Source organism: Mesoplodon mirus (genome assembly GCF_964341445.2).
Source record: "Mesoplodon mirus genome assembly, chromosome: 7".
NCBI classification, from domain to species: Eukaryota; Metazoa; Chordata; class Mammalia; order Artiodactyla; family Ziphiidae; genus Mesoplodon; species Mesoplodon mirus.
The window spans coordinates 15105528-15130361 of NC_138983.1; the positions used below are offsets into that span (position 1 = coordinate 15105528).

At 57.5% G+C, this 24834-nt stretch overlaps 3 protein-coding genes across 19 annotated transcripts in view; 2 read left to right on the plus strand and 1 right to left on the minus strand.

Annotated features, from left to right (window-relative positions):
• The window catches only part of PHF21A (PHD finger protein 21A), a 195422-nt gene extending 192590 nt beyond the window's left edge, over positions 1-2832 (plus strand). For 9 of the 10 annotated variants that reach the window (XM_082627639.1, XM_082627635.1, XM_082627633.1 and 6 more), the window contains 2 exons: positions 578-681; positions 2011-2831. In XM_082627639.1, coding sequence (XP_082483765.1) covers positions 578-681; positions 2011-2280 — 374 coding nt within the window. In that variant the 3' untranslated portion in view covers positions 2281-2831. Of the gene's footprint in view, positions 1-577; positions 682-2010 lie in introns of all 10 variants that reach the window. The other variant, XM_082627634.1, reaches the window with a different exon arrangement.
• A 4106-nt stretch (positions 2833-6938) lies between these two features.
• Positions 6939-12787, minus strand: LARGE2 (LARGE xylosyl- and glucuronyltransferase 2). The gene is made up of 14 exons (XM_082627645.1): positions 12457-12787; positions 12003-12362; positions 11578-11660; positions 11275-11398; positions 10857-11028; positions 10625-10729; positions 10026-10138; positions 9832-9957; positions 9578-9733; positions 9291-9451; positions 8593-8871; positions 8096-8245; positions 7798-7993; positions 6939-7543 (listed from the first exon to the last, which is right to left on the minus strand). The coding sequence occupies exons 2-14, from the start codon at positions 12297-12299 to the stop codon at positions 7334-7336; spliced, it is 2172 nt and encodes a 723-aa protein (XP_082483771.1). The 5' UTR covers positions 12300-12362; positions 12457-12787; the 3' UTR covers positions 6939-7333.
• A 2134-nt stretch (positions 12788-14921) lies between these two features.
• On the plus strand, positions 14922-24808 carry PEX16 (peroxisomal biogenesis factor 16). 8 transcript variants are annotated; one of them, XM_082627279.1, is made up of 11 exons: positions 14922-14943; positions 17096-17131; positions 17964-18040; positions 18397-18530; positions 18630-18769; positions 20065-20145; positions 20289-20438; positions 20528-20600; positions 20730-20849; positions 22311-22375; positions 22881-23042. In XM_082627279.1, exons 4-11 carry the CDS (start codon positions 18457-18459, stop codon positions 22937-22939), a joined length of 762 nt encoding a protein of 253 aa, XP_082483405.1. In that variant the 5' UTR covers positions 14922-14943; positions 17096-17131; positions 17964-18040; positions 18397-18456; the 3' UTR covers positions 22940-23042. The 8 variants fall into 8 exon arrangements, with proteins under 8 accessions (XP_082483405.1, XP_082483402.1, XP_082483404.1 ...); XM_082627276.1 differs by lacking the exons at positions 14922-14943; positions 22881-23042 and adding exons at positions 16397-16807; positions 23166-24808; XM_082627275.1 differs by lacking the exon at positions 14922-14943 and adding an exon at positions 16402-16807.
• The last annotated feature ends 26 nt before the right edge of the window (positions 24809-24834 follow it).

The window sequence follows — 24834 nt, forward strand, 5'->3', positions numbered from 1 at the left end:
AAAAAAAAAAAAAAAAGTACTAGGAGACAGTATTTGTTTTGTTTTCAAAAGGAACTGTAAAGTTAAAAATGAAAAGCTTTGGGGCTTCCCTGGTGGCGCAGTGGTTGAGACTCCGCCTGCTGATGCAGGGGACACGGGTTCGTGCCCCGGTCTGGGAGGATCCCACATGCCGCGGAGCGGCTGGGCCCGTGAGCCATGGCCGCTGAGCCTGTGCATCCGGAGCCTGTGCTCCGCAACGGGAGAGGCCACAGCAGTGAGAGGCCCGCGTACCGCAAAAAAAAAAAAAAAAAAAAAAATGAAAAGCTTTTATTGAACGAAATAAAAAGTTTGTTGTAGCACTTTCTTGGGGGGGAAAAATGAGAAGTGATATTTATGTAAAGCCAGGCCCAAGCCACCGACAGTTTTCTTAGCGTCCCTTTACATATAAAAGGGAAAGTCTAAGTGGGCAGGTTCTGTGCACTGGCTGTGGGGCTTGGGGAGCTTTGAGGAAGATACCTTCTTTGGCAAGCCTTCTGAACATCGTGGCCTTTTCAAAGAATTTATTGTCAAAAACAAGTTCCTTTTTCTTGTTTCCCAGCAAAAGAAGAAGAAAAACAGAAATTACTTAAATGGAGTTCAGATTTAAAACAAGAACGAGAACAACTAGAGCAGAAGGTGAAACAGCTCAGCAGTTCTATAAGTGTAAGTAAACCTCATGCTTTCGGTGATAGGTACAGAGGTACAGAACTTTCTGTGTACGTCACAGTACGTGTGGCTCTCAAGCGCTGATTCATTCCTTCAGCTTATTAACACTGTTAACTTGGGTGGTTGCAGTTTGCTTCCAGTTAGAGTTTGGCCCTCAGGTACAGGTGGCCATTTGGTATGCGGTGCCTTAGCCAAGCTCTGGACATCCTCTTGGCTTTGACCTGAGAGAAGATTTTCAGTCTTCTGGCTGAAGAGATCAAGTAGCGACTACGGCAGCATAGCCAGCACCCCTGCGTGCTCCTGAGTGTGTCTGGGAGGAGTGTGGAGCCGCCTGGCACAGACCAGGCCCCCGCGTGTAATTCTTCCCAGTCGCCTTAGCTAGTGGGTCCATCTGCATGGCTCTTTCCTCCCGCCCCCTCTTCCATGCCCTGCTGATTGCCTCTCCAGGTTGATCTGACCAGCCTGAGGAAGAGCGCTTTCTAGAGACAAGTACTGGAAGTAAATACTACCCCTGGCTGACCAGGTGGGAAAGAGGTTTGTGTTTGCAGCAGGGATTCAGAGGCTCCTCCTGACAGGAGCAGGCTTTCTTTTCCATTGAGTAGGTCCCCTTCTTGGAGTGAGGTGGCCTCAGCCCTCGTGGACGCCAGGTGGTGCCCTGGACTTGGTGGCAGTCACGCTGTCTCTCATCATACTGCCCGTGGCTGGCAGGTTTCACATCGCTTTTCCTGCTTAGAACAGAAGCCAGCAGGTGTGGGAGGCCAAGTACAAGAGGGCAAAAGACTACAGGTCCCTGACCAAGCAGAAGGCCTTCTGTTGGCTGCAGTCTTTGATTCTCCTAAATATCACTAAATATCCCACCCCAGGCCCTGCCTCTAAAATCTTGCTGACCCAGTGATCCTCAGCAGGCCCTCAAACTGAATCCAGATACCACTGGCTTGTGCCTGCCCTGTAAAGCTCAGCCCAGCCCTGAGCGTATCAGCGCCATTAGCAAGGTAGATGCATACCCAGACCTGCCCAAACCAGCTTCAGCCCAGCTGTGAGAGCTTTTTCTTAATGCCTTGTACTTTGTAGTATTATAGTGGTAGTTCATGTCTGGTTTTAAGTCCTAGTGTCAAGTAGTGGGCTTTTAAACCACTCACTTGCCCTCTGTCTCTTGCCTCTTGGGCCTCCTCCTTCCCTTGGGTAGCAGCAGCCACTCCAGTGTGGAGCAGAACAAGGTCTAGGGGCCGCACACTAGTCAACAGGGATTCTTTTATCTGGAGAGGGCTGCCAGGCCTGTCAGAAAAGCCGGAGGCTCAGTGCCACTGCCCTTCTCATTGGCTGCAGAAATGCATGGAAATGAAGAACACCATCCTGGCCCGGCAGAAGGAGATGCACAGCTCCCTGGAGAAGGTAAAACAGCTGATCCGCCTCATCCACGGCATCGACCTCTCCAAACCCGTAGACTCTGAGGCCACTCTGGGGGCCGTCTCCAATGGCCCGGACTGCACTCCCCCTGCCAACGCCAGCACCTCCACGCCGGCGCCCTCCCCGCCCCCCTCCTCCTCCTCCCAGAGCTGCACAGCGAACTGTAACCAGGGGGAAGAGACTAAATAACAGAGCCCTGCTAGGAGAAGCCACGGGATCCCAGTGGCAAGGAGAGCAAAACACTGAAGACTCTAGACAAGCAAAGCCGGATTTCTTCTGGAAAGTACAGAATTCTTTTGGTTCTTTGGTTCCAGAGAGAGAGAAGATGCTTGTGCCGGGTGGCACCAGAGTTTGCCAATTGATCCTTCTTATTCTGTGTGTACATGCAAAGACTGGACCACGCCACATGAAACCGTGCCAGCTGGAGGCTCTGGGCCAGCACCACGCCGAGTGGATAATACACTTGCTCTCCCTGTTACACGCCAGTGTGTGCCTGCGGCAGCCCCCACCACCACCGTGGGCTCGCTTTTGTTTTGTTGGGTGGGGAGCGGGGACGGGCCACGGGGTGGGGGGGAGCAGGTTCCAGACCCTTATTTGCTGAGCTGTTTGTTTAGGTAGAGAAGACAAGTCCAAAGAGTGCGTGGGCTTTCCTGTTTCTAAACTTTCACTACTATAAAACCAAAAAGAGGAAATCGAGATTTAACCAACCCCAGTGCCCAGAGGAAGGGATGGGGAGGGAATGGGAGGGAGCCGGGGTGGGGAAAAGTATATCAGATAAGCAGTATTTCATATTGTCTGGGGTGGGCACAGTGCACGGAGAGATGGACACCAAGAACAGCCACCGGGGTCTTCTCCGGAGCACTCCGCTCCCCCACCCCTCCCCAAGCTCCTTCCCTGCTTTGGCAAATCGGCACCGTCCCTGTGGATGATGATCCGGTTACCTTCCCTCTCCAAGAACAAGCAGACCCAGGCCTCAGGTGGCCCTTGCCCGGGGCAGGGAAGAAGGGTGTGTGTGTCGAGGAAGGGAAAAAGGTGGATCAGTGATTTTACTTGAAAACAAGCTCCATCCCTTTTCTATATTTATAAGAAGAGAAGATCCTGAGCGAAGCAGCACGCGACCCAGGTGTGTGTGAATTGAATGGAGACGTTGCTTTTCTCTTTTTTTTTTAAATTTTTGTTTCTGTTCTTTCTTCTTTAAAAAAAAATTTATTTTGTTGTTTATTTTACTTTTTTGGTAACAAAAACTAAAATAAGGAATAGAGAAGCTGTTTTCAGGCTGACAGTCCAATTAAGGGTAGTCGAGACCTTGCATGGTAGAATAGGAATCATAGTGTCAGTGAGGTCCAGTGAGTCTGTGTGAGTCCTTGTGTCATCGTTCGGGGCACTGTTTTTTTATGCAAGGGCAAAAATCTTTGTATCTGGGGGAAAAAAACAACAACTTTTTTTTTAATTAAAAAGGAAAATAAAAGAGATTGAGGTCTTCCTAGTGTTACTTAAATTAAGATCAAGGTAAGAAACATTGTAAAAAAAAATTACAAAAGTGCTATTTGTTTCCTAAAAACAGTGATTTCTATTAAAAAGGTGTCAGAACTGGAGAAAATGCTGTGTAGTTATAATTTTTTAGCACAGAACCTGCTGAACATGATGACATTTTGCTGTGTTTGTGTCTCAAGACTGGTGGCCTAGTCTCCATGATTTCTGTCCTCCGGACGGCTGCGGCCCTGACGAGCAGGGGCAGAGCTCTCCCACCATTCTCCCCTGCTCAGAAAAGTCTGTCCTCTCTTCTTGGTGCAGGGATCTGGGCTCCTGTTTGAGAAGCCCACATGGAGTGTGGATGGTGTCAGGGCCCTCCCTGTTGTCTCCTCGGGTTTTGCTAGAGCAGAAGGCTGGTGCCTAAATAAGATCCTTTCCTTTGGTGCTGCTCTTGGTCTTTCAGCCACCAGCATTTTGAGCGCCTGGGGGACAGCTTTGAAGGAAATGGCCACTGAAGCTCATTGGTGCGCACGCACCCCGGCTTTGGTGGAAGGGTGCAGGGGGCAGGCTGCATCAGCCCTTGGTGCTTAGAAAGAACAAGGGAGTGAGATGTCTTGAGGAGACATGGTGTCTCTGAGACAGAGAGCCCAGGGTGGCCTTTGTGTCTTCGTGTTTTTGAAGAGAGGTCTGAATCTCCAGCTGCTTTCTCTGCCTGCTGGCTCCAGTCACCGGAGATGGGAGTTTACTCCACTTTGCCCACCCACAAGCTTCCTGGGTGACCTTTGGCTAGAATGCGGTGCTTGCCTTGGCTTGGCCTGTCTTCTTCTTGAGAAAAGTGGGATTCTGAAAGGCTCAGACCATTTCTATCATCTTGCCTTGTGGGAAATAAATTTTGTCAAGTGTGCGCTCCCGCTGGAGACCTTTTGCCCATTGCGCGCATCTGGCCACAGGAGGGAGGCGGGCGCTCTGCACTCCCCCCCCCCCCCCCCCCCCCCCCCCCCCCGGCACTCCCGGAGCATCTCTCCCAAGCCCGCCCCCTAAGGGCCAGAGTCTAGGAGGGGCGGAAAAGGGCCCAGTAGTTTCTCCCTCACTTAGTTAGGCCCAGAGAGACAGAGATGGATCCTGAAAGCAATTGCAACAGAGAAATACTCCTTAGGTAAAACGTGTCTCATCTCTACCAACCATTTCCGTTCATCTTCCTGGGATGTTAGAAGAGGGGATTAAGAGGGGCTGCACAGGCCTCAGAGTCAGGACCTGGCTGCAAGGTTGCCTGAGGGGGAAAGAAAGGAGCTCCCTTTCCTCATGCAAAAACCCAGGTGCTATGTCTAGTCAGGGAGCTTTGGGAGATGCCTGGACTAGTTGGAGAAATAGTTGGCAGAGGTTCAGAGCCCAGAGGCGGGCTGTACGCCCTGTCTTGGAGCCCTCCCATTTGACTTGTCTGGGCCCAGAGGCTGGAGGTTGCCACATAATACCTATCCTCTTGAAAGCAGTGGGAAACTGTGATCACTAGAGGCCTTTGCTCAGAAAGGAGCTGCCTGGAGGTTCTTGAGGGTGGGAGGCAGGGCTAGGAATTGACCAGGGTTTTGCCAGCTGCTGTGAGCAGTCACACTCTGACCTTGCCTAGGGGTGTGGATTCTTCCTCAAGTTTAGACATAAGCTGTTGTGCAAGTCAGCTAGTATGGAGTAAACAATGCAACCCTGCCCCTGAACCTGCATTCTGGACTCAAAATTCCCAAGCACCCCTTACTGCAAAGAAAGGGCCCTAGTCACCCAGTCTCCTCCTCCTTCACTGTCCTGCCAAGAGAAGACCGTCTCCGTTCCTCCAGACCTGTGGGGTCCCTGTGACCGCCTGAGACGCACGTTCATGACTGCCTCACCGGAGCTGCCTCTCCCTCCCTCCCCCTCTTTCCCTTCTGCTGCTTTTCCCCGTGCCCCAGTGTAGCTGCTGACAGACACACCTGAGAGCAGCTGGCCTGCAGTCACTTCAGAGGCCAGGGAGCGGCTGGTCTGGCTCTAGGAAGGAGCTGCCCCCCGGGCCCTGGATCAGGACGCCCCTTCTCAGTCCCGTAGCTCAGGTGACGTGCCCTGGAAACAGTGAGGTCATGTTGCTGTCATCGTCCCTGCTCACGTTCTTGCCAGTGTGGCCTGCAGGTCCTTTTTCTTTCACGGAGACTGCTGGGTCTTGTCTCACTGCTGCTGAGCTCATCCAGAGTTCTGCTTTCTTCCTTCCTTATTGGGCCCTTTTGGCGCAAGCTTCTGGTCGTGCCTGGCAGGGAGACCAAGCTCGGGGCAGCCCCTGGTGGGCCTTACCTGTGTGGGGCCTGTAACATGGCTGTGGCAGCCTCCAGCTGGCGCCATGTGAGTGCCCGGTTTCCCGACAGGCCCGCCTCTGTCCCCGCTGCTGCTTGGCTCAGGCTTGACAGGTGGTGTGCATGGGCGCAGTTGCGCGCCCCACACCTCTCCTGTGAGGGTGGTCGCGTGTCCTGCCCACCTCAGTCTCCGCGTGTGCAGCTGCCTCTCCAGCCATCTCGGACACTTACTCTCTTGGGGCCAGCGGAGCCTCCTTGTGCTCTCGTGCCAACCCACGACTCACACAGCACACTCAAAAGTGGCTTCCTTCCCTCCCTTTTAGGGTTTGGTCTTTCTTGTTTATCCAAAGGGCTTAATTTAGGAGACTTTTACCCCAAGGGGCAAAAGGCTCTTTGGTAGCAGGATGGATGGTGGCCCAGGCCCTGGGTTCTCCAGAGTCCATGGCTTCTGTTGGATGGAGGCAACCTTGCTCTGTCTAAAAGACTGGGGACCTCACCCCCACTCCTCAGCTGGGCACCCTTGGCAGGAAACAGGAGAGCCGTTCTCACCCTGACTTCAAGCCGTCTTCGGTATCAGCTCCTTTCCAGGAAGTGAGGGGGTGGTGGCCTCTGAGAAGATTCCTCTTGGCCTTCCCACCAGAGTAAAGGGGAAGGAAGCTGACCCCGGTGGAGCTCTTGAAAATAGCCCTTGTAAAGGAAGAGCAGGGCTCACAAATTCACTTCACTCCCCACTCCCAAAGGCTCTTCTCCCCTGAGGACTCCACTGTCCCCTCAGCAGTCTCTGGCCCCTGCTCCTCTCTCCGGTGTCATTGGGTCCTCAGCCCAGGGTAAGCTGCAGTCAGGCAGGACAGGACAGGCAGCCGGAGGTCAGCAAGCTCTGAGCAGAAAAGAGCCAGCCAGCTCCCAACCTGTCTCTTGTCCATGCCCTTTGTGATTTCAGTCTTGGTAGAACTTGTATTTGGAGTTTTGTGCTTCAAAGTTTTTGTTTTTGTTTGTTTGATTTTTGTTTTGAGGGGGTGGGGGGGATACAGAGCAGCTGATCAATTTGTATTTATTTATTTTAACATTTTACTAAATAAAGCCAAATAAAGTCTCTCAGACTCATGGTGTTGGGTTTGGGGCAGGGGAGGGTGGACAGGACACACTCCAGTCCCGGCAGCCTCCATGCCAGATTCAGCACCTCCCCAGGCTCACTTCCTCATGCCCCAAACCAAGAGGAACATGAAAAGGAACTGTTAAAACTTTACTTGTGAAAAAGGGGTGTCACAGGTGAGGATGCAGGAACCAGCCCCAAACCAGCTGGGGCAGAGGAGCCCTAGACCCCAGCCACAGGATAGCGGCGAAGGGAGGCGCCGCCCCAGCCCTTCCCACAGAGACTATGAATAATTTAACTAGGGAGGGTGGGGCGGCAGCAAGGTCGCTCTGGTGTCTGCAGGGAGTGTTCAGGGGCAGGTGTGAGGTCAGGTGGGGCCTCGGGGCTGCTGCAGGGCGGTGAGGTATTTGAGGGCAGCAGCCCCGTAGCGGCGGGACAGATCCTGGTGGAACTCGTCCTTGAGGGCCTGGAGGCAGTCACGATAGGTGGGGCTGGAGCGGAAGCGGGAGATGTCCAGGCTTGGGGCGTGTGGCAGGTGGATGACGAAGGCCTCGGGCAGCACCAGCAGCTCGTATTCCTGAGGGGTGGGGCACGCGGACAGTCGCTGCCTGGGCTGGGGGGAGATGGCAGCTCTGGGGAATGGGGGGCAGATTTATTCGATAGCCACTAAGAGCCAAAGTCAGGGCCAGAGGCAGACGGCTTTAGTTCTGCAGAGGGGTGGAATGCCCAGTAGCGCTGCCTAACGGTGCAGCATGCCCCACTGCGATATAGTGAGCTCCCTGAGCCTGGAGGTATTCAAATCAAGGCTGGAGACAACGAGGTGACCCTTACCTGTGCATCCAGCTCCACGACGTGGGCCACCTTGTTCCAGCCGAAGCCCACAAAGCGGGGGTCGTAGCGGGGGCAGTCACGTGGCACCACCACATAGGGCTCGTAGTCAGCTGCCCACTGCACGTGGTATGGGGCCTGAGCCTCTCGCCAGCGGGCATAGTCTGTGGGCGCGTGACCCCGGGGCCACTCATGGTACCTGTGGGGCAGGATAGGGCGGGGAGCCAGGCTGAGGCTAGGAGCTCGTGGCTGGAGGGGGTCTGTGTGGGGAACCCCGGGGCAGGGCAGTGACCTCTCCTACCTGAAGGTGTGGAGAGACCCAGCGTCCAGCAAGGCCAGCAGCTCGGCCTTGGAACTGGGGAAGCTGAAGCGGTAGTGCAGGGTCTCAAATGCGGGCACCACCAGAGCTGCCTTCCGCCCGCTGCCCAGCTCCAGCTGCTTGATGGAGGCCCTGAGGATGGAGCACCCATGAACAGGAGAGAACTAGGAAGGCTCTGCCTCCAGTGCTGGGCCCAGTGGTTCTCTTACTTTTATTAGATGTAGGACCCGACGTCAGGGGCCAGCTCACCCTGAAGCCCACTAGACACACGTGGAGCTGCTGTGGGAGCAGGTCCCAAACTGTCACTCTCCTAGGCAGCCCAGAGAAACGACACGGCCCCCACCCAAATGCAGCCCCCATTTTACAGAGGACACTGCAGCCCAGAAGGGAGCAGGGACACACTCGCCAGGGTCCTGCGAGTGCTCCCCCACCCCGTCCACACCCACTCACATGCCGTTCCTCTCCCTCCTCCGGCCCACCTGAGGTAGTCGTAGAGGGAGTAGGCAGGCAGGAAGTCAATGTCACTGAGGAAGACGTAAGGCGTGAGGGCCTGGGCCAAGGCCACGTTGCGAAGCTCGTTGATGGGGTAGAGGGGACCTTCACGGTACACCACGTGGTAGGCCACATCCTGCCGGGCGGAGAGCACCACCGAGGTCTCCACGAAACGCAGAAACTGCTGGGCCTCTGCGTCTGTCAGGTACAAGGCCAGGCTCATGGGGCCCGGCCAGTGCCTGCACAGGGCTTCCAGCATCTGCATCCTGGGGTGAGGGGAGTGGTCAGCCCAGGGAGGGCTGGGATACCTCCTGCGTTAGCTGCCACAGACACCCCCCTCAAGTGTGACTTGCTGAGCACCTTCCAGGCGCTTTTTGACATGCTCTTATTTAATCTTCACGGCTACCCCACAAGGTGGGTACTTTCTCATTTGACAGATGAGAAAACTGAGGGCCAGAGATATTAAGCCTTGCCCATGGTCCCACAGCTACGGAGGGGCAGTTCCAGACATCTGAATGGTTCCCAAAGCCCAAGCTCCTTCCACCATCTCCGGTGTCTCCAACTCCTGGAACTCCTCAAGCAACAGGCAGTAAGAGCTCTTCCTTCCACCAAGTGGAACCCTCCTCTCGAGACCCCCAGTCCCAGACCACACAGTGCTCCCTGGGGCTGCCCTCGGCACCCTCACCGGTCCATGGAGAGCTGGGCCACCAGGGTGACATCGTGGGGCTGGGGGGGCGGTGGCTTGTGGGGCAGGAAGGTGATGTGTACACGGTGCACAGTGAGCCGCTGCCGCCGGAACTCAAAGCATGCGTCCTCCTCGTCCAGTTGCACCAGGGCCCGCTGCAGCTGAGGGGATGGGGGAGAGGAGGACGGGCTGGGTGGGGCAGGCGGACAAGCCCCAGACAAGGCCGGGTCCCACCAGAGCAGAGGGGTAGAGCCTCCCCGAGGGAAGGGAAGGCGGCTCCCTCTCACCTGCTCGGCCCCAGGAGGGGGCGGGCGGGGGCACCCAAAGAGCTCTCTCCGCAGCAGGTTCCCATCGTACTCCAGGAAGGTCAGGTAGAGGTTGCGGAAGGATTCCACATGCTTGTTCTTCACGCGAAGCTTCTTTGGTGAGTTCCAGTGGATCACCTGGGACCAGGGAGGGCATCGGTGGGGGGATGGGAGCAGGGAACAGGAGTCCCCATCCTGGGCCCATCACCACCACTCGGTCCCCCTACCCCGTTCACCTTGAGGTCGGACGCCTCTGAGTAGCAGCGCTCAGCCAGCGTGTGGTCTGACAGTTGCACGTTCCAGACGCAGGGCAGGGGCTGCACCAGCCACGGGTGCTCCTTGATTATGGCATTGAAGATGTCCTGGGCAGAGACAGCCATCACATCTCGGCCCAGAGCCTGCCCCACCCCCCTCCCAAGCTCCCACAGACCTGGTCAGCCAGTGAGGTGGCAGGCAGGGTGAGAAGCTCCCGCGTGGCTGTCAGCTTCCACATCTGCTCCCAGCCAGCCTGCCGGAGCCGGTCCAGCCGCAGGAGGATCACGCCTGCTCATGGGGAGAGGTTGTCAGGCCCACCTGGGATGACCAGCTTCTGGGGCCAGGGCTCAAGAAAGTGTCTTTTGAATGCTTATTTTGTGACGTGTTGGTATTTTCTCACTGTTCAGACGTGAGCACGTACTAGCTCTATCAACAACTGATCCTCTTGTGGGTGAAGGGGAGGCAAGGCACAGCTTACAGAGCACCTCCACAACCGTCTTCTCAAATTTGGCGATCCCAGGGCTGGTAAAGTCACCCCCATTTAATGGATGAGAAAACTGAGGCTCAGAGGAACCAAGTGATTTGGCCATAGTCATTCAGCATGTACAGACAAGGTTGGAACTGTGATTTCTGGCTCTTCTCCCAGTGTTCTTTCTACAGAACCATTCTCCCTGGGGGGTCTTCCAAGCATTCTGTGCTCTAGCCAGCCCCTGGGGCCCAAGGACCAGTGGCCGCCCCTCCTGCCCCCCCGCCCCCCCCCCCCACTGTCCCCACCTGTGTTAAATCCCCGGCCCAAGGCAGGCCAGGGCCTGTGGTTCCTCCAGAGGTTGCCGAGGTACCAGTCGCTCTGGTTCTCCACGAGACCAATCACTTGTTTGTCTGGGAGGGGAGGGCACGAGGGAGCTGCCTGAGGCTGCCACTGGACCTCGGCTCAGGGCTAGGCCACAGAGAGGCCTGCATGGACCAGGGAAAGGGGCTGACTTGGGTGGGGTCCCAGGCCTCTCACCAGAAAAGTGAGCAAAGAGTGCCCAGAGCTCTGCAATGTTGGAGGCAAAGGTGACATCTGTGTCCAGGACAATGACACGGGCCAGGTCAGGGGGCAGGGCGCTGGGCAGCACTAGCTTCATTAGCCCGTAGAGGCCAGAGTAGTGCTTGTTGGGTATCCAGGAGACCTGGGGCTGTGGGTGGAAGGACAGGGCATGAGCCTGCAAAAGGGCCTACGAGTGCCAGAACATACTCAGGTAACACAGGGGGAAGAAGGGATGGGCCCCAGGAGGGTGAGGGATTTGAGCTTCAGTAGATGTGATGGGACTGGAGGTCCCAGGCAGCTCTAACCTGTTCTCCCCGTGATCCCCCACAACCCTGGGAGGAAGGAGGGGGCTGGGTATGGCTGGGGAGGGGTGCAGAAGGGCCAGGGCTCCTGCCTTGAGCTCATCAGCGTTGTAGAAGGTGATCCGGACAGCAGGCACCATCCATGTGTGAAAGAGCGTCTCCAGGATGTTCCTGGCCACGGCGTCAGTCACCAAGTGGAGGTGCAGTGGATTTTTCCTTCAGGAAGGACAAGGGAGGAAAGCTGAAGGCCCCAGAAGGAACTACACGGGAGAAGCCCTACCCTTCGAGGGGCTCAGACGTGGCAGCACCAACTTCTGCCAAGAGCTTTTCTGTACCCAGCTCCGGACAGTCTTACAACCACCTTCAAGGGAGGAGAGGGACACTCCTGGCTGTACCTGTAGAAGAGCATGGACTTCACCAGGGTGATGACGTCTCTGCTGGAGTTATGACCCGCACACACGATAGCCACCTGCAAGAGCTAGGGAGGGAACACCAGGTCAGCAGCAGCCTCCTCCTCCCCTCGACGGTAAGGACCCATGGTTGGGCTCACCTGGCCCAGGGCAGTGTAGCCCCACCCGGCATCAGAGCTAGGCAGGAGTGTCGAGGGGGACTCCACAGGGTGGGAGTACACCCCCTCATTTCACAAATGGGGAAGCCAGGCCAGGAGAAGGGGAGGTGCGAACTCCAGGCGCCCCCAGCTGGCCGGTCAGTGCCAGAGCCCACACCAGGTGTTGGGATTCCCACAGGTGTCCAGGTCCCTGGGCTGGGGGCGCGGCGCCCCTGAGATTCCCGCCGCCAGGGGCCGAGCGCACCTACCTACCTCGCACTTGGGCGGCCGCGGCCGCGGCGGGATGCAGTCCGAGCCGTTGTGGCCCCCGGGTTCTGCCGGCGGGTCTCCGTCGAAGGCAGCAGTCCCCCGCGGCCGCGGCCGCTCGTCTGGAGGTACACGTGGCGTTAGCGACCCGGGTAAGGATCCCGGGTCACCCCCGCCCCCACTCGCCTCCCGCTCGCTGCGCTCACAGTCCAGGTCCCCAGGGAACAGGAAGAAACCGATCAGAAGCAGCAGCAACAGCACTGCTGCGGCCCCCAGCGCCCGGGGGCGCCCTCGGGGCGGCATGGCTGTGGGCAGGGGGTGCTCACGGTGGGGCGCGACCCCGGGCTGTGGGCTCCATCGCGGGCCCTGTGGACCAGGGAGGGAGAGAGGAGAGTCAGCCTTGGGCGGTGGGGCCCGACGGCCACCCGATCTTCTCGCCCGCGCTGAGTCGCCACCTCACCTGCTCCAGCGGCTTGGGGATCCCGACCTTACTCTCTCAGAAGACGGCTGGGGTGCAGGCAAAGGGGAGATGAAGGAGCAGGCCAGCCCGGTCGGAGCGGGAGCCAGCCCCGCCCCCAACCTGGGTTCAGGTTTCATCTCCGCTTGGCTGAATCCGAAGGGGCGGGGAGACCCCTCCCCGGGGTGGGGGGGAGAGGGAGGCCCCGCCCCGCCCCTGCCCGGGCTTACGAGGACCCCTACAACGGGGGACGAAACCCGGGAACCCTCAGAATAGCTGGAGGGCTTGGGGGCAGCCACCCAGGAAGGACCAGTCCCAACTACCTGCTCTGAGCCCATCCCCCTCTTCCCTGCCCCATCTCCTCCCCCGAACCTTCCCTTGCGGGAGGGGCCGTATCCCCAGACCCGGGATCAAAGGAGTAGCCCGAGTTAAGAGGGAGGGGGCGGGCTGGAAGGCCGGGCCTCACGGGTCCGGACACCTGCTCAGGGGGCGGGAGGCGGGGCCGGCCGAGACTCGCCCAGGAGAGCTGTGGAGCATTTGGAGTGCCTGCTTTCCTCCCTGTCTGCTCCACCCCCACTCAGTCCAGGTGTCCTGGCAGCATAAAGCGGCCTTGTGAAGGTCGCCTCCTGCCCGAGAGTTGGCGAGGGGCCTCACTGACTCAGGCGGCCTGGGCTTCCTGGGCAGGGCCGGGGATCCCCAACCCTTCACTAGACCGTCGTGAATGTGCCTGGCGCCGGGCCTGGATCTCTTCCTTTCCCCCCCCCCCCGACCCTCCGCCCTGGAGGGGTTAGGGGACGCTCTGGGCTGCGAACAAACAACCACGGTTGACTGAGCGTGTATGCTTCTGTGCCAGGACCTATGCTGAGATTCCACAGCCTCATTGCAATTAACCCTCACATCAGTCCTGTGACACAGGCATGATTCTCCCCGCAGAGCTGAAGTGACCTGTTAGAACACCCTCTGGCCCCTCCTGCGGCTCTACCCTGCAGACAGAGTTTCAGTGCTGCTCCTCCATAAGGGTCTCCTGCCCTAGAATCCTGCCTGGATTCTGTCAGATTGTCACAAGGTACGCCTCTCCTTCCACATCCCTTGGTTTATATTGTTTTCCTAGCACTCCTTACAAGTTGACTTATTGACTTGTTTATAGCCTATGTCTCCCTGAGAAGGTAGCTGCTCCCTGGACTGGGACCCCAGCACCCAACCAGGGCCTGTAAGTATGTGCTGAACATGGATGGGACTCACTGGACCTCACTGTGACCTGGAAAGGGGTTCAGGCTGTGTCTTTCAGCCCAGCTTCCAGCTATAAAAAGTGAGGGTCTGAGAGGCTCCAGCCCCAAAAGAAGTTTGTGGCAGAGCAGCCCAGCCTGAGACCCCCTCCTCCCAAGTCTCCTGCTCTGAGGCCAGGATGCCTTTCTCTGGGAAATGGGGAGTCTGCAAGGAAGGTCTGGCTTTGGGCCTTTGGAGGCCAGGGGCAGTGGTTACCATGGAGACTGATGTGGCTCCTCAAACATCTGGGAACTGAAAGGACATGAGGGGATGTAGGGTCCACCCATGCGTCTGGAGCTTTGAGCCTCCAGTACCCTAATCCTCATCTCTAGCCTGGAGATGGGGTGGGTGTGGGTGAATCCCTCCCCAAGCCCCTCAACAGAGACTGGGCGGGTTAGATGTAAGAGAGCAGATAGGGTACAGGGGAGGGCCTGACCAGGGAGTTTGTGGAGGGAGCTGGGTCTGCAGAGTGACGGTAGTCATTCACAGTGCTGGCCCCACCCCTTGCTCAACCTTACCACTCAGGGAACATTGAGGTGCTGAGATGCTTGCTGGGCCTCTGAGAAATTCTTCTGGGGTGTGGAGGGGGAAAGGGAGATAGGCATGGGCATATGAAAGGGTGCTGGTCTTCTAGGCCTGAGACCCAGCTCTGCCCAGGACTTCGCTGTGTGACCTTAGACTAGTCAGGCCCCCTCTCTGAGCCTCAGTGTCCACATCTGAGCTAGACCTGTTGGACTGGTCTAGCTCTCTTCCCCTGTGGTTCAGGGCAGAGTGAAGGAGGCAGGATCAGGTCCAACCTGCCCAAAGGCCCTTCAAAGCCCAGCCAGGTGACCAAATCCAGGCAGGGGCCCAGTAGGGCGGGGTTGCCCTGGGAACGTCCTGCACACACGGCCACTCTTTGTCTCTGAGACCTAATCAGGCACGGGATCTGAAGAGGAAATTCAGGCAACCCTGCTGCTGCCAGCCTGGCTGAGCTCATGATCCCTTCCTTCCCAGTCCTGAGGGAGGGAAGAGAAACAGGCTCCAGCCCCAGTGTCCCTTATATTCTGTCCAAGGGTGTGTGTGTATGTGGGGGGGGGGGTGCTGCTCCCTGTCTTCCATGCCTCTCTCCTCTCTAGAAGCACAGAACCAACAGCCCTGGGAGTGCCGAAGAAACCGCACAGTTCCCTTCCTCATTCTCTCCGCAGCCGCAGACGGAGGGGCTAGAGGAGTACCACTGATGAGGTTTGGGGAACAAGTTCATTAAGATGATGCGATGTAGGGAGGAAGGGAGAAAGAGCCCCACACTAAATGCCCTGAGCACTGGTCTTAATCCCAGTTGCTAACTTGACTCATGACCAAGTGGCCTCAACAGTCGCTGCTCTTGCTGAGCCGTGGACAGTAGGAGACAGGGCCCTATCACAGGAGACTCTCACTGTGGTCTGTTTGGCCAGTGCCATGCTGTGTGTGACCTGAGACAAGTCCTTTCCCCTCCTTGGGCCTCTTATTCCCCATCTGTGAAAAGTAGCTCACACCAACCTAGACAGGTTGCTAGGAGGAGTCAAGTGTGAGTGAACCTGGCACCCAGGAGGTGGTGAAAAATGGTGTAGATGATGCCCATGGCCGCCACCTCTGTTCTCCAGGACCTTTGCCTCTCCTTAGGCGCTGAGTTTTCATTCCTTGGCATGGGTGGGGAGGGCAGTTACGATTCGATTCCCCACCTGATATAGAAGAAAACTAAGCTGGGGAAGAGGCTTGGAGGAGGGAATGCAAGGATGACCTGTGGTTTCTTGGTGGGTGTGTTAAAATGCCTAGATTCTGTGGTCAGACTAGTCCAGGATTCCAGTCTTGACTGGGCGTTCTTAAGCGGATCCTTTCCTCTTGTGGAGATAGTATCTGGTGGAGCGGATTAGGTAAAACAATGTAGTACAGTACTATTCTCAGAGTACCATAAACCTGCGGCCCTGTCCCCAGCGGCGCAGCCCCGCGGCCCCAGCCATGCCCCGCCCCTTTGCTCACAGCCAGTCGGCGGCTGCCTCTCCAGAGCATCCGTTCCCTCTACCTCTGGGCGCTCCTCTCCCGTCGCTGCCCCTTTCGGGGAGGCTGTCCCGTTCTGGAAGAGATTCCCTAGAGAAGCCCCCATTTCTTGGGGAGCAACTGAGAGCCGGAAGGTGCACCTGAGGGCCGAAAAGCGCTTTGAGGTTGATCCCGAGTTCTAGGACCAAGTCTGCCCTCTAACCATTTTACAGATGGGGAAACCTGAGGCCCAAGGAAGGGAAAGTCCTGATTAAGGTCACCCTGAGCCGAGGGCAGAAGCCCGGGCCCGGGTTTTCTCTGTGAAGATGGGTCTGCGGGTGCGCGCTTTTGGAGGGGGGCACAGTCCATGTGGGTGCTGGGGCCGAAGCCGAGGCACCAACGGTGCTGGCTAGGGGATCGTGAGTGCGTGGGAGGCTGGACTCCTCGCTGCCTCAGTTTCCCCAGCACTACCTCTGGTGGGGGTCGGGAGACAAGGCAACTTGCCAAACGCGCGCCTGAACACAGTCCGACTGTCCTTAGGCTGCCCCCGCACCTCCCCAATTCTAACGGAGGCTCCTTTTTGCGCGCTACTTCGCAGCTCTTGAAAATCCAGTCCTCCCGTTCGAACCTGTCGGCGTTCCATTGGAAAGACTTTAGGCTTTTGGTCTCCACTCTAGAATGAATTGTTCAGACTGCCGCGGGAGCGTTCCTGGGGCTATAACTGCGCAGGCGCAAGGGCAGCCAACCCGGAAGGCGGAAGAGCCGGTTCGGACAGCTGGGATCTGGGGCGCAGAGTGTGTTAACCAATGACCTGAAGGAACAGGGAGGGCGGGATTAGGCCCGGAGTTGGTTAACGCTACCCTGGTGGGGGTTGATTTACGAAATGGGGTGAAGAGTGGTTCAATGGCCCTCTTAAGTCACCATTCTTCTGGCCCGCGGAAGTTAAGCAACGCAGAGGCGGGCCTAAGACCGGAAGCAGGAAAGAGTGCGCAGGAAGCAGGGCGCCGTAACCAGCCGCGCTGTAGGTCCGTGGGTCTATCGGTCCCGAGGGCAGGATGGAGAAGCTGCGGCTCCTGGGCCTCCTCTACCAGGAGTACGTGACTCGTCACCCGGCCGCCACGGCCCAGCTGGAGACGGCAGTGAGGGGCCTCAGTTACCTGCTGGCAGGTGCCACCCTGACCATTGACCCATCCCTTCGGGACTCTGACCTCTGACCCCACTGGCCCCCTTCCCTGCGGAGTCAGGGTAGTGATGGCTCTGTTTGAGAAGTTCCTTCCAGGTTCCCGTAGGGCGTAGGGCGTAGGGCGGGAATGTCCAGGGACCCGAAGCCGCGGGGTGAGGCAAACTCTCACCGACGCCTCCTTCTGTGCTTTCTCCCCAGGTCGTTTCGCCGATTCGCACGAGCTGTCAGAGCTGGGTGAGCCGGGCTTTGGGGAGAGTGGGGGGCGGTAGGGTGGGGGAGGGCTTCCCAGAGAGGTGACCACCCCGTTTCAGATTTCCCGTTAGCTCATCCTGTTCTGTGACTGAATCAGGCAAGGGTACAGCGTCCACTATCCTAGGTCCTCCCTGTATGTCCCCATAGTTGACAGAGCTCTGGGGACCTTGACTGGTCAGGAGGCTGAGCGAAACACCTTTTCTGCTTTTGCTCACTTCGTCCTCTCTACAGTCATGTGAGGTGGGTACTGCTGTGGTCCTCATTGTCCAGTTAAGGGAACAGAAGTTTAAATGAGGTTAAGGAACAGCCACTGAAGGTCCCAGAACCAGGATTCAAACCCAGATCTCCCAGATTCCAGACTCCCCAGACTGTAACTGCCTCAGTGGTGTTCACTCAGTGAGTTCAGGAGGTACAGGTCCTGAAAGGGCTAGCTTTTGAAAGGTAGAGATGGAACAAACTTTCAGGGACAGGCTGCAGAGAGAGAGCAAAGGCCAGGAGGTGAGAGTGCACATCTGTGTCTGTTTGGAGCATGATGGGCACTTCTGGGCAGCTGGATGACCAGTGCTGTCCCGCAGGGCAGTAGCTGTTTTGTCATAGAGATCAAACCATCCTTTCTTGTTCCAGCCGCCCACCTGAGAGATCATTATGGGGAGTGTGGAGTTCTGAGGAAGTGTGTGGGGAGACATGTTGGTTTCCACATAGTGTGTGGGCGGCTGAGCGCAGCAGGTGACAGGTGATCCCTGCCGCGCTAGGGAGAAGGTGAGGGGGTGGAGGCTACAGAGCCAGCCTCTCAAGGCCACACTCTACCTCTCAGTGTACTCTGCCTCTAACCTGCTCGTGCTGCTCAATGACGGGATCCTACGGAAGGAGCTTCGAAGAAAGTTACCTGTGGTAAGAATTGTGCCAGGAACTGAGGGTGGGAAGCATAGGGGCTTGGGAACAAACTAGTAACCACCAGCCCCTGTGGGTGGCACATGTTATGATCTTATAGAGTTACAAGATGAGGCTGCATCCATCTGAGCCTCAAGCCGTCGCATTAGGTGAAGTGTCCAGGTGTTAGGGTGCCCTTATCAGGTGAAGAGACTGGGTTTCAGAGGGTAGAATAGCCTTTCCCAGCGGGAGAACTCAGGCTTACACACTTAGTCTTGGAAGGAGAAAAATCCACATCTCCTGTCAGAGGCGTCCTCTAGGGGGAGGGGCTGAAACTAGGGGGAGCCCCCTGACCTATTGGCCTGGGGTTCTTGCAGTCCCTGTCCCAGCAAAAGCTGCTGACATGGCTGAGCGTGCTGGAGTGCGTGGAGGTGTTCATGGAGATGGGGGCTGCCAGGGTGTGGGGCGAAGTGGGACGTTGGCTCGTCATTGCCCTCATCCAGCTGGCCAAGTATGTTGGGGATGTGGGGGGCCAGCCCTGGGTGGGGGTACCTGAGGCCAGCTGTACAGATGGTGTTCAGCAGAGCAACCCTGACCCCCTGCTGGCTAGCCACCTCCCCCTGCCAGCCTCGCCGTACTCCCAACCCAGGGCTGTACTGCGGATGTTCCTGCTGATCTGGTTCAAGGCTGGTCTCCAGACCTCACCCCCCATCGTTCCGCTGGACAGGGAGACGCAGGCACAGTCCCAGGGTAAGCGGCTTCCCTGCTCTGGAGTGAAACGGGGTGTGGGACTGATCTGTAGATTGAGAGCTGACCAGCATGAACGTGACGTTGTCATTTGTGGAGCACGTCTGTCCTCGTCAGCTCATTTTGTTTTCATCACCCTGTATTTTAGAGAAGAAAAACAATGATGAGGTCAGAGGCAGGATTAGATCTTAAACTCAGGACTTTTGACGTCAGAATCCTCATTCTTTTTTGTGGGCTGCAAGAAGAGGGCACAGAGCTTCAGTGGGAGACAGGGGTCTTTTTTTTTTTTAATTATTTTATTTTATTTTATTTTTGGCTGCATTGGGTCTTCGTTGCTGCGTGTGGGCTTTCTCTAGTACCAGCGAGCGGGGGCTACTCTTCATTGCGGTGCACGGGCTTCTCATTGCGGTGGCTTCTCTTGTTGCAGAGCACGGGCTCTAGGCGTGCGGGCTTCAGTAGTTGTGGCACACGGGCTCTAGAGCACTGGCTGAAGTAGTGGTGCACAGGCTTAGTAGGTCCGCAGCATGTGGGATCTTCCCGGACCAGGGCTCAAACCCGTGTTTCCTACATTGGTAGGCGGATTCTTAACCGCTGCGCCACCAGGGAAGTCCCGGAGGCAGGGGTCTTGCCAGTCTTGTCTCTGGGCCTGGTTCTGTATCAAGAGCGCAGCCTCATGGGGCAGGGTACCCAGCAGATCGGTCCCTTCAAGGCTTTGGGCCCATCAGCTGTTGGCCTCTGGGCCTTACTCTCCTGACCTTGGGTGGGGGCAGTTCTTTGTTTCTCTTCCCTTGTCTTCATGGTCATGTCGAAAGCAAAGCACTGAGAAGATACAGCCCTTTGTTGGTTTTTTTTGTGTGTGTGTGTGTGTGTGGCCGTGCAGCACGGCATGCAGAATCTTAGTTCCCTGACCAGGGATTGGACCCACGCCCCTGGCAGTGGAAGTGCAGGGTCTTAACCACTGGACTGCCAGGGAAGTCCCAATATGGCCACTTTAGTGCTGTGGTCCCCGTAGACCAAGGATCTTCCCTGCCTTGTTCCAGAGCCTGAGAAGCCTTGGTTTTTGGCTGGCTCATCTGCCACAGGTGATTACTGGCCTTTCCTCAGGCTGGGGAACGCTGCAGAATGTTCCCCACTGTGGACAGGTCCCGTCTGCTGTGGTGTCCTTGACTTAGCTTCTGCTCTAGTACAAGCGTATCCATTTTTCCCTTAGCCCACAAGCGTTCACTGCACGCACATTCTTTGCAGGCTCTGCTGGAAACGTCCCTCTGACAGTAAGACGTTGTCTCTCTTCCTTCTAGATGGTGACTGCAGCCCTGGCAGCCAGGAGCAGTCATATGTGGGGAAGCGGTCAAACCGAGTGGTGCGAACTCTCCAGAACAGTAAGTGTAGGATGTAGCCGGATGAGGCACCTCGGTGCTGAGGTCAGCATGGGCCTGAGGGCCTGGCTTTCATCACTGCCCGCCCTCCCCGTGGCCCGCCCCGGCTTGGGCCTGGCTGCTCATCTGCTGCCCTTGTGTTCTAGCTCCGTCGCTGCACTCAAGGCACTGGGGAGCCCCCCAGCAGTGGGAGGGACGGCAGCAGCAGCACGAGGAGCTGAGCATCACCCCCACCCCGCTGGGGCTGCAGGAGACCATCGCAGAGTCCTTGTATATTGCCCGGCCCCTGCTGCACTGTATCTTTGGCCTGGGGTGGGGTCGGGATAGACGGGAGTGGGCAGGGCGGGCCACGTGCTGGAGACATCCTTGACGCCTTGGCCGTCAGTGCTCAGCCTGGGCCTATGGGGTCAGCGGTCGTGGACACCCTGGCTCCTGTCTGGTGTCGTGGATGTGACCAGGTGAGCCTGGGCCTGCCTGGGGGCTCCATTCCCTCTGCCGGGCTTTGTGCTGCAGGCCTGGCCTCACCTGGGCAGGCAGGGGTCCCTGTTCCTCCTGTTGCTGGTCCTAACCTTGTCCCCTCCCCCCAGCCTGAGCCTCCTGAGCGAGAGGAAGGGCCTGACCCGGAGGGAGCGGCTGGAGCTGCGGCGCCGGACCATCTTGCTGCTCTACTACCTGCTGCGCTCCCCGTTCTACGACCGCTTCTCCGAGTAAGGATCCAGCCCCTAGAACGGCAGGGCCCACCCTCGGCGAAGCAGAGGGGAGGGAAGTGGGTCACGGTGCCCCACCCCTGTTCATGCCTTCCCTTCCCCGCTCCTTCGCTGATCTGGGTTCACTGAGCACCTACTATGTGCTGTTCTGGGTGCGGTCACTCCCTGATTTCTCGGGGCCGTCTGCCTCTGGGTGCAGCTTAAGCTGTTGTTGGTAGGCAGCTCGCTGAGGGCAGGGCCACTGGGATCATGGGCGTGAACTTTCTGTCAGTACATCCTCGGCTCACTTGCCCGTCGTCCTTTCAAATAGTTGCAATTATCCCCACTTCTCACGGGAGACACTTGAGGTTCAAAGAGGTTGGGAAACTGAAACGGAGCCACTAGCCAGTGGCAGAGCCAGATTCCACGTCCATGTTCTTTCCTGGCCCGTCCCTGCCTTGCCCAGCCCTCACTCCATCCCCTGTGAGTGTCCAGAGCTCCCAGCCACAGCCAGACAGAGAGAGGCCTGCTGGGGCCGAGTCACGGGTGGCTCGGGGCCAAGTCTCCCAAAGACCTCTCCTGAGGTCAGACCGAGATTGGACGAGGGGTCCCTGTACAGCGACTGGGGCTGTGAGACAGACTGGAGGCTCCCGGGACCCCCTCTGTCCAGGTCCTAACAAGTACGCGGCTTAAAGTCTGGAGTGTTCAGTTGCAGTTGTACTTCACGTTCTGTCTGTACAATCTCTGATGATTTTCTGAGACAGTAGAAAGTAAGCTTAGGTCGTGTTTAATAACCACCTGAGTGAGAGTAACTGCCTGGTAGTTCCTAGTTTCAGATAAGTTTAAAAGCTTATAAGGTACTAAAGCCAAATTGTATTCCATACTCTGGAGGAAACGTTCTGGAGACTTATTTGGATCATATGACCTCCCCGCTACAGATTGCTTGCACTCTACAGAGGAAACATTATAGCCCCAGTATCTCATTAAACTGAGGGGTTGGGAGACGGTAATGGCAGAGGTGGCTTCCCGGGCTGCAGACCTCCAGTTTGGCTTGGTCTCCTGCTGACCTTACGAGTCCAGCACCCTTAGGGCAGTGGCCCGGACTGAGAAGGGTGGTCCAGAAACCCGTCAGGGAAATTTCTTGTTTCCCCAGAGGACAGGGAGCAGGGTGCTGAGGGGCCTCTGGGGTGTAGGCTGGGAAGAGAGCATCTTCCTTCTCCTTTTCTTATTGTCACACAATATAGTGTCTAGAGCCCGGCTGCTTTCCAGTTGTGGGCTGAGGTGTGAGCTTTCCAGGCGTGTGGCTGGGGGATGGCAGGACCAGAGATCTCGTCCTTCTGTGCTGGAGGATGTCCTTGATCCACAGAGTGACTTTCTGTCTTTGGAGATGCACTGCCTCTAGTCAGGTAGTCAGTGGAGGCTTCTTAGCACCTGCATTTGCAGGGACCCATACCGCCGACCCAACCTGCTCCTTTCTTGCAGGGCCAAGATCCTCTTTTTGCTGCAGCTGCTGGCAGACCATGTCCCAGGCATTGGCCTGGTCACAAGTAAGCATGGGGCGGAGGTGTGATGATTCTTGAGTGTGTCGGATCTCATGTGTGGCCCATCACCCTGTTTTCTGTTTGTCTCCTCGTAATATGATTCTTGGCACAGTTGGGAAAGGGAGCCCAGGAGGTCAGGTTGGGTGGGTGACAGCTTCTCGAGTGATATGAGCCTGGCTTCTGTGGGTGGAGACTGTAGGGCGGGAATGCAGCCTGCTGGAGAAGCCTGTTTGGAGATCCCACTGCAGCAGAGAGGCACTAGTCAGGGGCCGCCAGCATGTACAACTGGACAGCCGTGTGGTTGCTCTGAGCCTGAAACTCCTTGTCTGTAAACGAGGACAGCGATCGCTGCCAGTGCTGGGGGGAGAGGTGGGAGAGCTGGGGGCTCCTGCCATGCGGATGGGAGCAGCTGTATTTGGGCAGCAGTGGCTCAGAAGGGCCCCGGGTAGAGCAGAGCCAGGTTGGAGTCTGGCCCTCAGCCCTGAATGTGTTCCTCTCTCTGTCATTGCAGGACCACTCATGGATTACTTGCCTACCTGGCAGAAAATTTATTTCTACAGTTGGGGCTGACAGACATTCCACAATTGGGGTGTGGGGAAGGGCAGGGGGTGCCTCAGCCCTTCAGTCCCCTGGTCCCCTCTGCCCTAATAAAACTGACTCTGGCAGTGTCCAAGCCTGTGACCTCTCCGTGCCCACCGCCCAGGGCGCCTGGCGCTCCCACCCTGGCCAGGCTCTGCACACAGCCCTGGTCACCACTAGAGTTCCCCTAATACCCTTTTGACTTTGCATCCTCCAGTGATGGAGACACAAGCCTGCACCTTGTCACTGAGCTGAGAAGCCACCTCTAGGACTGGGACCTGGGCTCCTCCAGCCACAGAAAGCTGGCGCTTCACCTCACCGAGCATGGGCCTGCCTGCCACCGCAGCTGCGGGAGTGAACGCTGCTTCTCTCCCACCGGTCCCTATTGACGACAAACAAGGCTGAACCTAGACAGTGGATGACAGCTGCCCCTGTGTCTTCTGGCCGGAGCCTCTGTCTGCCCCACCCCCTGCCGGGGCCTGTTGCCTGCCTGCCGCTCCGTGGTGGAGCCCGGTGATGGTGGGCCCGGCTCAGTGCAGAGCGGCACCTCAAGTCCTGAACCCCTGCTTGAGAGCAAAAGGCTGTTCTGCTGTGGGAAAGGAGCGTCAGGCACCAGCCAGCATTGGGGCTGACACTGGGGCGGTGGTAAGGTTGGCAGGGATGGGAGCCCGAGAGGCTCCCGGGAAAGCCGGCTGCAGGTTCACACGGTATGAGCTGGGGTCTCCCCCATGTTTTCCCTGGTGGCCAGGCCTGCATGGAGCCATGCATGCTGCTGGGGTTGGGAGAGGGGTTTGGATGGTGCAGCTGCTCTTTCTGCCTGGTCTTCCCCCTTCCTCAGCCTTTGCTGCCTTTGTGCTGTGAGCAGACCACACGCTCCTGCTCGAGTTTCTAGCCAGGCGGGCAGCCACTTAGGTTCTCAGAGGGCTCCATCTGCACTGTGTTGGCTCTGCCTCCGCTCCTCCCAGACACCCCGGGAGGGGCCGGCCCTTCCCCGACTGCTTTCTCCAAGTGCGTCTTGAGAAGCCACACTCAGGTTCTGGGCCCGGGGATGAAGGTACTGAGCCTTCAGGTGGTCATCGCTCGAGACCCATGACCTTGGGTTGCCTAGCAGGCGTTGCTGGGCATTTGCCGTGTAGTGGTCTCTGTGCCTTGTCATGTGCGTTCGGCAGTGAGTCAGGCCCAGCTCCTTGCCCTCACTCTTGACGGTAGAGGAGACAGATGTGTGGACGCATCAGTGCCCTGGGTTGTTGCAGTCGGTGGAAGCGTGCAGGGAAACTGGTCAGATGGGAGCTGCGCAAGTGGGGCTGCCTGCCCGCCGGGACCAGCCGGGGGGTACGCTGGTCAGGGAACCCTGCATTTAAGCAGGCTTTTAAACTGGTAAAACTTCATCTGTTGGTCACTGGGCAGACGGGGAGCAGAGGCTGCCTGGGCAGAAACAGCAAGCGTAGTGTCGCAGTGGGGTGAAGCCCCTGCTGGAGCGGAGGGGAGTCGGCGGAAGCCGAGGGGATGAGGTTGGAGAGGGAGGTCAGGGCCAAATCCACTGGGCTGTCGAATACCAGGCAAGAAATCGGACCTGCCGTTCAGAGGCGGTGGGGAGGGGACCTGTTTCAAAGCCCATCTCGGCGCTGGTGGTGTGCAGGGTGGCCCGTGAGTAGGGGTGGAAAATGGAGCAGGACGCTGTGGCTGGAGACCTGCCACAGTGGATGGCGCTGAATGAAGACAATGGCAGGAGGGAGAGAGGGCTTTTGGTGTAACCTAGCCAGGCCTTGGCGACTGGCTGTGGATAGAGAGGAAGAGGGTGGCGTCTCGGATGCAAGGAAATGAGGGGTTTGGAGTTAGGCAGAGCCAGAGTGTCTGGAACTTGTGGTTCCTGGCCGGGTCGGGGG